The sequence below is a fragment of the Rhinolophus sinicus genome, linkage group LG07 (assembly GCF_036562045.2).
Source record: "Rhinolophus sinicus isolate RSC01 linkage group LG07, ASM3656204v1, whole genome shotgun sequence".
NCBI lineage: Eukaryota > Metazoa > Chordata > Mammalia > Chiroptera > Rhinolophidae > Rhinolophus > Rhinolophus sinicus.
This window is the reverse complement of record NC_133757.1, coordinates 106290883-106303264: the sequence shown is the minus strand read 5'-3', so window position 1 is coordinate 106303264 and position 12382 is coordinate 106290883. Positions and strand designations below refer to the sequence as shown.

Sequence of the window (12382 nt, the reverse complement as noted above, 5' to 3'; positions counted from 1 at the left end):
AACTTAGCTTTCCATACAGTGGGGAGAAGGAAAGAAGCCACTAAGATATTCTGTTTATATAAGCCAATGGAGTATCTCAGCAAGCACATTCGAAGCACAAACAAGAAGAAGAGTAAAAGCACAGACTTATGCAAACATATATCACCAACCAATGAATAAATAAAAAACAAGCTAACAAAAATTTTAAATAAAACTGGAAAATTCTATATAAAAAACAAAGAATCTTAAGAGAATATGTAACAAAAAAATGAAAGGAAATTCTTCATGATTATTTTCTTCTGACGAACATTACTAAAATATAAATCATAAAACAAACAATAAAAGCTAAAATACATGACTAAGGTAAGGAGGGAGGTTGCAGATCTAAATAAACAAATAAAAAAATAGTCATTAATGACAAACATATTACAAACATCAGGGACAAAATAAAACACTGAAAATTTAATTACCAATGGCTAGAGATCAAAGAAAATAAAGCAACTAAGAAATAACTAATAGGTATAAAAAACAGCTACTATATCTAAAATAGATTAATGAGTCATTAAGTAAAGGAAAATAAAATTTCAAAATTTAAAGAAATTTCCAAGAATTGAAGGAAAAAAATCTGAATTTGCAGATTATAACAAAAGACTATGTTCCAGAAAAATCTGATGAATAATGTTTAATACTGCTGTTAAGAAACTGAATTTCATGGACAAATAAAGAAATCTCAAGCAGAAAACAAGCAAATCATCAACTGAGGGAAGATTTGAGACTGGCCTCAAACTTCTCTGAAAGCAATAGTCAAAGCCAGAAGACAACAAAGCAATAAGTATAACCTTCTAAAGGAATCCAAGTGTTAGCCAAGAATACAAAACCCATCAGTTGTTATTCACATATAAAGACAATAGGCAAACACTCAAACATAAAATAATTTTAAGTTTCCGTCACAGGAGCCCCTTGTAGTTAAAAAGAAAAAAAGAAGATGAAACCTAAATTAAGAATGGAGTCAAAAGAAGGAACCTGGAAATTAAGAAACTGTGACTAATAAAAGAGGTTGGGGTTTTGAATTCACTTAAATATTTTACAAGGACTCAAGTACTATCAGAATTGTGATTACGAAACACGAATGTCATATATTTGGTGAATATGAAAATTAAAATATAACTTCAAAAATTGGGAAGTGACGGGAAAAACATGAAGAGCAAGTATGAAAGGACTAATAATGTCCTCAGCTTTCATATCCAGTTGTAAATTGGAATGTGCAATTAAAAACACAAAGATGTGAATAAAGCTCTTGTTTTAAAAATGAGCCATCAACCTCTTATTATTTTCATCATTTACTAATCTCATGTTCTTTGAGAAAATATTGGTTCCTTTGTTAAAATACATTTATTCCTGTTTTTCCTTGGTTTTTATTTTGTTAAATTGACATACAATGCTATAATAAATGGATTTGTATATCTACTCTGATACACTTAGTTTTATTTCTAAGAGATTAATTTACAGAATAGGATTATTGAGTAAATGGGTATTTGTGTGTCAGTACAATTATTATTAAAATACATTATGACCATATTGCCTTCCTTTAATGCTAAAAGTGTATTATTATGTCCACTAAAAACTGTGAAAGAATAACACTGCCCATCTCAACTCCCCTCTCTTCTTCAGCAGTACTGGTTACCATTCTTTTTAATTTCTCTCAATCTCGGAATAGAGAAGTGAAAAATCATGATTTCTCTAACTTACATTTCTTTGAATATTTGTATACTTGACTATCATTTTATGTTACAGGTTGCTTACATTGTTATGTGAAATTCCTATTCATATCCCTGAATTCTTACCCCATGTGGGAGATATTTTGTATATGCCGTCTTTATAGTATTGTTTTATTTAGTATTGTTTATCTGGAAAGGCAAGTACTACATCTTCAACATTCTTTTTTCATAAATCTTAGGGCTATATTAAAGCATTTATTTTCCCATATTAACTGGCTGTTTGCATATCCAACTATACTACTTGAAAGTTTTTAATATTTGGGTATTTTTAAAGGTTACATTTAAATTCCAGTTTACTCCACTGTTATTCTAATGGAATGGTATGCTACTGTACTGTACTGAATTTACATATTACTTTGAGAAAAACTGACATTTCTGCCACATAAAAATGTTCTCTTTTTGACAACAAAGGATGGTATGGAGACAGATGTGAAAATACGAATGAGGTCTGTAGACTAAATAACAGCATTGTACCAATTTTAATTTCTGATTTGATAACCGTGTTAAGATTAAAACAGAGAATCAACAGAAAAGTCTCACTGAAGTAATTAGAGATAAAAGCATGTTATGACTTCAACTTATTTTCACAGTCAGAAAAACGAATAAATAAAGGATAGAGGTAAATGTAAAACAATCACAGAATCTAGTAAATGGTGAACAGGAGTTCTTGTATTACACTTACAAATTTCCTATATGTATTTAATTATTTCAAAAGGAAAGACTGATTCATTCATATTCTCTCTCTGCATGGAATGACTTTCCAGTAGCTTATATTTTGTTTTGTATTAATGAGATTTTATAGTTTTGTTCCAAATAGTGCATTTCTTATAGAATTTGATCCCAAACATTAATCTTGCCTTAACTATAAACAGGCTATATTTCTAATTAATATTCTTAGCTGGCTACTGCTTGCTAGTGAAAAGAAAAGCTATTAATTTTTTTATATTATCTTGTATCCTAGACTCTTACCAACGTCCCTATTAATTGTGGTAGGAAAATATTCAAGAATCTCTTAGATTTTCCTAAATCACAGCATTAAATAAAATCTGAAAGTTTTATTTCTTCTTCTCTAGCGTTTGTATTAACTGCATCTTGAAGTTACAAGGATATAAGAAATAGTTAAATAATGGTGACTGTAGACATTACTTTTTTCCAGCTTTTAAGAGAAATTGCTTGAGTCATTTAAAATGCTGTTTAGTAAACTGTCTATCATATTCAGACTCTTTTCCTATATACATTTTTTTCTAAAAGTTTGAGAAAATAAACTGGCTGCTAAAATGTATCACATGCTTTTTTTCTACCATTTATTGATATCTTCACATTTTTCCATTTTGATTTGTTGACATAATTTACTTAGGAGGTAGATATCTTAATCTTAAACCATCTTTGAATTCCATGAATAACTTCTAAGTGGTCATGGTATATAATTCATTATATTGTTGGGAGTATATTGGTTAAAGTTTTAGTTTGAATTTCATACCCACAGTCTTAAATTAAATTGGTCCTTTAGTATTGTATTTTTCCAGTACCTCTTTTATGTTACGATGGTTGTATAAAATGCCCTGGAGCGGTTTTCATCTTTTTTTAAATGTACCAGAAAAATATCAGCAACATTTGAATTATCTGCTCTTACCATGATAGAAAGAATTCAGATGGTGTTTACTTTTTTCCAATTCTTAGCAAGTGTTCTCGTCAAACTTTCTAATTCATCTTAGGTGTGAACTTTTCTAACTGCTATAGATAACTAAAAATACCATTAGTTTTCTCTATGAATTTACGTTTGTTACACATGTTCAGGTGCAACTGCTGAAATAATCAGTGGTCCCAGGATGGGTCTGTCACTTGGTCCCCGTTGAGGATTCAAGGAGAAAGCTAAATGCTCACTCATTTCCTCGCCTAGAAAGATTAGCATGTTCTCAAACCACAAAGGTAAAGAAACTTCATGCCTCTGTATTCAGCTTCACTCTAGAAACCTAGAATATCTAATCTGTACCATACGGGTTTTCATCTTTGGTTAACTAGCTTTGTCTTGCCCAGAGAGGGCAAAAGTCCTTCACTAATTTATTTTATTGGAAAACTATCAGAGCCAAGACCCAGCTTACATGGTTAAGATCAGGTCAGCCAAACACTGAAGCTGATGCGAATAACTGATAGATGAAATGGAGCTGAGAACACAGGGCTACAGGGACTTCCAGTATCTTCCCAGAATCCCCAGTGATTCTCTCATAAATTAAGTTTTAATTTTTTTATGATACATATCATACTTCCATTTTATATAAGCAGTTTCCAATGATTCCCATCAAAAGTTGTAATTTCCCCACTCCAAGCATAAGTTTAACCTACCTCAAATTCCGCATGTCTGTGAATATCTTCTGCTCGCTGCCTGCTCAGGATAAATTCAGCTTCATTTGCTACTCTTACTAGATGATCCTTCATTGTTTGGCTAAGCAACCTATAAAAAGATGAATACTGTCAAATAAATTTATGTATGCACACACAACATTATATAGTATTTACTGTGCAAAGGTGGTATATTTTGTCGTTTGATCAGGAGACAATGTTGACTCCTCTTCTGACATCATACCCAATGAAGTACCATTAGTTCATACTAAATAACTGAAGAATAAAACAGTGAAAAGCTTTCCTTCTGGCAACAGCATATTACCTTTGATCAAACTAGCTACCCCCCCAAAAAAGGAACTGAAAACGCTTGGTTAACTTTATGTTGTAATCTTTTTGAAGATATTGCAGAGTTCCCAAGGCAGCTGAGCTATAAGGAGCCAAGATTCCAGAGAAGCAAGTCCATGGAAGGCATTCGGGATGACTTTTCCCATTGAAATATTTGCTATACACAGGTAGGAACATAGAAGCTGAACAGAGTTGTGATCAGTTTTACAGAGCTAGGGACACAAATATCGAATTTTATAACCTGTCAAGGTGGATGGGGTCCTAGATTATTATCCAGACTTACAGAAGGACTCCTGTTGGCACTGAACTGGTGACAAGCTTTGGTTTACATTACATTGGACAAAGGGAGCATTCATGAAGGGCAGGATAAAGCAGGACAGTGCTAGATTTCATGACACTACTCAGAAAGAAACCAATTTAAAACTTATAAATTGTTTATTTCTGGAATTTTTCTTTTATTATTTTCAGACCACGGTTGGCCCTAGGTGACTGAAACCATGGAAAGTGCAACTATGGATAAAGGAGGACGACTGTACCTGTACATTATAAGAAAAAAATGGCTTTAAGAAGCACAATTAGAGCTAAAGATTTAAGGACTTCAAATGATTAGATAAATGGAACAAAGATATTAAGAATTTTGAGATCCTATATTTGCATGTACAAGAATATGGCTTATAACTAGAGGTAGAAGATATAATGCTGTAGAATATTTTTTAACAATATGATTACAAACTTGATCTAAATGACATATATATATAAAAACACTACTTCTACTAAGTGAAAAATAAACAGTCTTATCAAGTAAACATGGAACAAATGGGTAAAACGTGGGGTAGGAAAAATTTTTGTAATAGATTTCAAAGGAAATCATACTGAATGTGTTCTCTGACACAGAACTAAACCAGAAAAAAAATAACAAAACCGAACACTGTGCAAAGAGATTCTCAGATGGCCCCCAACTTTCCTAACTGTCTCCTAGCCACTTTAGAAGTTAGTGCAATGTCTTACCAATGATTTTTGGACAACATTATTAGGGTATTTTTTCAAATGCTATTACATAGTACACATTCAGGCACATACAGATCAAAACAATCCCTAGTGCAATTTTAAAACTGCTAATGAATAACTTCCTATGATTCCACAGCTAGAGAAGGCAAGGGCTTTCATGAGTGCAGATGTGAAATACTGGTTTGTGCTTCTTAGTTTATCTCTAGAGACTAAAAACCACATCGTGAATTTAACATCAATATATTGCCTTACAGCACTCAGACATTAATTGAATTGATTAGTCAATGGCACAACATTTTCCCAGTCCCCAAACAAGCAACCTCAAAGTTATTCTAGTCTCCTCCCTCTTCTCTACCACCTTCCTCCAGGCTCCTAATCAATCAGCAAATACTGTCAGTATTTCCTCTGTAATATTTCCAGATTTAATTTATGCTCTCCATTTCACAGTCAATGTCCCAAAACTCAAACCTTAATCATTTCATCCACATTATAACTGAATAACTCTTCTGAGTACTTACTCTGACTTTTTAACATTTTCCTCCACAATTCCCTCTGCCTTCTGACTACCTATTCAACAGCTACTATTTTTAAAAAGAAGAGACTAAGCACTAGAAATGAGCTTTCCTTACATTTTAGTTGAGGAGAAAAAAAATACTAGAAGGTCCTTTCCAGCTTTAAACTCTGTAATATAAATGCTGTGGAGGACTCTAATGACCTCCACTAAGTAAAGGTCTTGTCTGAGCCCATCCCATTGAGTTTAACCTGGCCAGAATCTGGGGCTTGCATCTAGGACATCGAATATAGAAAAGACAACAGGACAGTCATTCCTTAATTAGGTGACTTTACACAGCAAAGGTGATGGGATACTCACTCCTGTGATGTTACATGTGTAAGGTTCTGCCTTAGCAGACTGGAGAGATTCTTCTGCCAGCTTTGAAAAAGCAAGCTGAGCCTTGTGACAAGGGGCAGCCTCTAGGAGCTGAGATCAAACCCTAGGGAAAGTCAGCAAGAGAATGAGGACCTCAGTCCTACGAGTGAAAGAAAGGACTGAATTCTGCCCACAACCACAGGAGATTACAAGAGGACTCCACGCTCCAGAGAGGAGCAGAGCTCGGCCAACGACTTACTGCACACTTGTGAAATCTCTAAGAAGAGGATCCAGCTGAGCTGCGCCCAGACACCTGACACAGAAATTTTAAGACAGTAAGTGAATGTTGTTTTCAGCTGTAACATTTGTGGCAATTTATTATGCAGCACTAGATAAAGCACAAGTACAACTACAAGGTAAGAATACATGTGCTATCAGTTCATCACAGGCAAAGATCACTGTGAGTTCTCAAGATGAAAAAAGCACCAATAGAGAGAGCATAAAGATGAGGCTTGAACAGAGGGCAAAAGCAACAAGGAGAGGAAAGGTCACTGCAAACACTATGAAAAAAGTTATGAAGAGGGGAAAAAAGTGTGTTACATTTTGAAGAGGATTAAAACATCCCTTCCTGCCATTTACTTTTCAAGATTGACATTTACTACATAGATAGACCGATGGATCAATACACAGACAGATACTATTCTGTCTTGATGTTTTATTCTCTCTCTCTCTCTCTTTTTTTTTTTTTTTTGGTGCTTGAGTATAAAACTAATATATTTTGTAAAAAAATAAAAATTAAAAAATCATGAAACACTTGAACAATGAAGCAAAAATTGAAAGCTCCCAACCCCCTCCATTTCTCAGAATAAGCCACCACCAATAATAGTTTATGTTCCCATCCTTACAATTTTCTAAACTTATAAAAACGTGTATGTGGTATCTTGTACATATACATATACACATAGTAATTATTTATATGTGTGTATACATATGTATGTGCTTTTATGTAAAATATTTTTTTAATGCTAAAGGAGTCACACTATATAAATCTGTTTATTTTACTTAATGGTGCCCCATTATCATCAGAGGATTTCTGTGGATGGCATGCACCATAATTTAGCAAACTTTTCCCTAGTCAGAGGTCATTCACCCTTTTCTCCTCTACCCTGACCACTAACATCACTGCTATTTATCCAGTTACTGAGGCTAGAAATATTAGTTACACTTGACTCTTCCTGCTTTGACAATCAATAACTAAGTACGGTCCGTTCTACCTCTGCAATAACTCTAAAAGCTGTTTGTCTCTATAATATCCTCAAATACTCCTCAGGCACTCAACATCAGGGCTTCAATTCCTACAATAGCCTCCACCCAAACTTCTTTCTCTTAGTCTTATTATTCTAGCCAATGCTTCACGGGGCCATTTTTCTACAACGAAAATCTTACTGTACACTTTTAAAAAATTTAACTGCCTTGCCACGGTCTACAAAAGAGCATTAACAACTTCACATGGCTTAGAAACCAGTCTCATGTTTGTTACCCCTTTGTACTCGAACGACTGTTGCACTTTCGCACCACTTTGCATCTGTTCCTACTAGTGTCTCAGCCAGGAATGACCTCGCCTCTAATCCCATCCTGCCTATCTTTCAAAGCACATTTCAAAAGTCAACTAAATAAAACCTTTTCTGATCCTTCATCTGTTTTCCTCCAAAGAACGAATCCCCTACACAAAGGCGCATGTGCCTTTTGTGTGGTACTTATTGCATTGGATCGTTCTGTATGACACAATCTCAATTATGTATTTCCATATCTTGTCTTCCATTCCAATTGTACCAACCATATATCATGTATCCTTGTATCCACAGACCACAGAACACTGCCTGATCATTGCTGGGGGCCCAGCAGTGCTTTTTAGGAAAATAAACTCATAATGCTCGCTTATGCCAAGCATTTTAGACTGCTATATGTGAAGAATACAAAGATGCATAAAACTATCCATTATAATCAAATATAAGAAACTAGGACTATATGCAAATATTAGGGTAATGGTGATAAATACCTTATAGTTCTTAAAACATTTCCTTTTCTTCTCTTACCTTCAACATGAAATAGCACTTCCGTGGTTTTCCTCCTACTCAGTAGCTGCTGTTTCACTGTCTCCTTTCCTACTGCCTCCTTTTCTGCATTAGTTCTAAACATTGAGCCATCCCAGAACTAAGCTCTGTGCTCTTGCCTCTATTTAAATTACATAATCCATCCCATGACCTTTAATTCTCACCTGTTACTGCTGATTCCTTTATCTCTAATCATACTCTTGGTTTGCTGTATTTTCAATTTACAAAGCCAACTGTCCAACTAAAATTTTCACTTGGATACCCAATGGGCATTTCAAATTTAACATTTCCCAACAGAACTCGATTCCACCTATCCACTCCCAATAAAACCTCTTCCCCACCCCACCTCATTTTTCCCCATGTCTATAAATAGCAATTAAATCTACTTAAATTAACCCTATGATTAAGCCTTGACTTATTTTTCCTTCACCTCCAAATGCAATTCATGAAAACAAGTTCTACTGCTTTAGCTCTTAATATATCACATATCTGTCTGTATGTCTCCATCACCACAGCTGTCACATCAGCCTAAGCCATGTTCATCTCTTGCCTGAATATTTCAGTAGTATCTTCACTGATTTATCTGCAACATACAATGACCCTACCACAATTCATTCTTCTAAAAAACATAAGTCATGGTGGATATCCACATGCAAAAGAATGAATGAAGTTAACTTACACCATGTACAAAATGAACTCAAATGGATTAAAGATCTAAATGTAATACCTATAATTATAAAACTCTTAGAACCTGATTCAAAACTGAGCAAAGTACTGATATGTCTCCAAAGAAGATATAGAAATGGCTAATAAGCACACAAAAAAAGGCGCTCAAAATCACTAATCATTAACGAAATGCAAATCAAAACAGGGAGCTATACCACATACCCATTAGGGTGGCTACTGCTGAAAAACAAAACAAAAAACATAAAATTTGTGCTGGCAAGAATATGGAGCAATTGAAACCCTTGTGCACTGTGGGTGGGAAGGTAAAATTGAGCAGCCATTAAGCAGTACAGCAGTTCCTCAGAAAATTAAAATATGATCCCTATTTTATATGGATAATATAAAGATCATATGGTCTAGCAATTCCATTTCTGGGTATATAGAAAAAAAAAACAACAACAACAACAACAAAAAACACACAGAAAGCCGGGACAAGCAGTACAATAATTACTCATGATAATCAAAGGTAAAAGCAAACCAGTGTCCATCAATGGATAAGTGGATAAAATGTGATATATACATATAATAAAATACTACTCTGTCTTTAAAAGGAAGGAAATTCTGACACATGGATGAAACTTGAAGAAATTATGCTAAGTGAAAAAAGCCAGACACCAAAAGACAAATATTGCATCATTCCACTAATATGAAGTACCTGAAATAGTCAAATTCAAGATAGAATGTACAATGGTGATTGCTAAGGGCAGATAGGGGTGTAGAGGGAGAAATCGGTAATTATTTAACAGCTAAACTTTCTGTTTTGCAAGATGAAATGAGTTCTGGAGATGGATGGTGATGATAGTTGCAAAACAATGTGAATGCACTTAATGTCACTGAAGATTTCATTTAAAACGGTTAAGGTGGTACATTTTACGTTATGTGTATTTTCCCAGTTAATAAATAAATCAAAATTTAAAAAAAAATAAACACGTAGTTATATGTCACAATCACCAAAAAACAAAACAAAACAAAAAAAACCCCAGGTCATATCATCCCATTCCTCTGCTTAAAACTGCAATGTCGTCTTACTGAACAAGATTAAATCCACATTTCTCACCTCAGCTTACCGGGCCCTATGATCTGAAACTCGAATACTTCTGACATTTCCAACCTCACTCTCTCCCTTGTTCACTTGGCTCCAGCCATTCTGGCTTCTCATTTGTTTCAGTAATATACTAGCATCAATCCCCCCTCAACACCTTTGTTCTTGCTAGTTCCTCACCTTGAGATGTTGTGACCCATCTCAAACTGGTTGCTACTTCTCTCCTCTTCACAAATCTCTAAACACTATCTTGGCCTCCCTCCCTGTAAGCTTTCCCCTCTTCACTCTCTTAACATTATCCAGCTGTTTTCTTCCAAACGTGTATTACTCTCTGAATTCTTATTTGTTCATTAATTTGTTTCTTATTTGTCCTCTCCTTCATGACAGTAGAGGCTTATTCACAGGTACATTTTCAGACTCAAGACTGCCTGGCACATAAATACAGTAAATCAATAGGTACTAAACAAATGACAGAAAATGAGTGTCAAAACCATCTCCCAATCTATCTTTTTGTTTTGTTCTTTCTTTACATCCAAAATCATTTCCTTAGACTCCAATTCAATCTTCTTTCCCTCTATGGAATATTATGCAATTCTATCCAACAAAGACCCTATTTTATGTCAATCTTTACCTAATGCTTATTGTGTATACAGCATATATTATACTTGCTTACACAGTATCATAAAAATTCTACTCAATTGCTATACGTATCCTCTATTCTCCCTATCGGACCACAGCTGATTGAGGAAAGACATCTTTTACTTATTCTTCTTTTTTAATCAACCATAGCACCTAAGAGGAACTGTTCAGGTAGGCTGTACTCAATCGTTATTTGATAAATGGATAGCTTGTGACAATGCTTTAAAGGAAATAGTCTCAAGTATGTAAATTTATTTAAGTAATTGAAAGCAAAACTCTAGGTCAGACATAACTGTAACAGAAATTTAAGTTTCAAACATTTTCACTCAATACAAAATATTGCTGTCTAATCGTACTTATTTAAAAGAATATTATAAAATTTGATTAGGATGTATATAATCAATATTACTTCCAAAGAAGAAGGGAAGCAGATACATTTTTCTTAACAATTTACAAAATGCTTTTTAAATCTAGTATTTCAGAAGGCCTTGGCTACACATCCCTTTCCCGTTTATTTTAAAACACAAATATGAATTTTCTTTCATTATGAAAAATATAAAAATGAAATAAGATACCTAAATGAATATTTTCTTTCCTTTTTAAAGGCTCTAATTTTATATATATACATTTATATACATATATACAAATTATACAGTATTTAGGAACTATAATTTATCTAATAGTTGTACAAACTGTTCTTTCCAACACAAAATTAGAGATAAATTAAAGTTTTAATTATAATCAGCAGTCTCAAAATACTAGGTTTACGCTATAGCAGATTATCTCTCTAAATACAGAGCACAAAATGATTCACATATTTTAATATAAAGAAAAAAAACTATGTATAATTTATACCTACAGTGCAAGGAGAGAAAAAAATGCTTGTGTCAGCCTTAGGAAACAAACAGCCCTATCAAGTGACCAACTAGAAAAGATTCACGCCAGAGGCTCAATAAATAACAGTAATGATGACAACCATCTCCCATAACTACATTACAGCCCATTGTCCACATCTGATTATACTAGTCTAGACCTTGGGTAAGCACATACACACATTTTCACCAAGAGTTTTCCAATATCACTGCTATGCTTCCTGGGCTTTCTATGACCCCCATTAGCAGCAACTGTCAGATTTTCTCTACTAAACATCTTCACCACTGATGGGAAAGGAAAGTTACCACTTTTCCGTACCCTAACAACTTAGAATATGAAAGCAATGCTCCTGAATTGGCAATCCTTCTAACATACATGTAATTGCTTTAGAATTAACTACAGAGAATAGTCACAGACCAAATCTGAGAGGAAAAAATTATTTCCGAAGTCTTCCTTCAATAATATGACAACAACTCAAATCTCACCTCTCAGACTATATCTCTTTATTAATATAGTCTTTATTCTTACACTGCAGAATTGTTACCTAATGCTCCATGTAACTGCCTTCTTGTTTACATCTCTCTCCGTCCCACCACCCACACGTACATGGCATATTCAATAATTCAGTATCACAAAAATCCTTAAACTGGTATCTTTCTACTCCTTT

At 34.0% G+C, this 12382-nt stretch overlaps 1 protein-coding gene across 2 annotated transcripts in view; it reads right to left on the bottom strand.

The window, feature by feature from the left end:
• Positions 1-12382, bottom strand: part of LRBA (LPS responsive beige-like anchor protein) — a 560879-nt gene that overhangs the window by 356046 nt on the left and 192451 nt on the right. For both annotated transcript variants that reach the window (XM_019722880.2, XM_019722903.2), the window contains exon 36: positions 4101-4209. In XM_019722880.2, coding sequence (XP_019578439.2) covers positions 4101-4209 — 109 coding nt within the window. The remainder of the gene's footprint in view (positions 1-4100; positions 4210-12382) is intronic.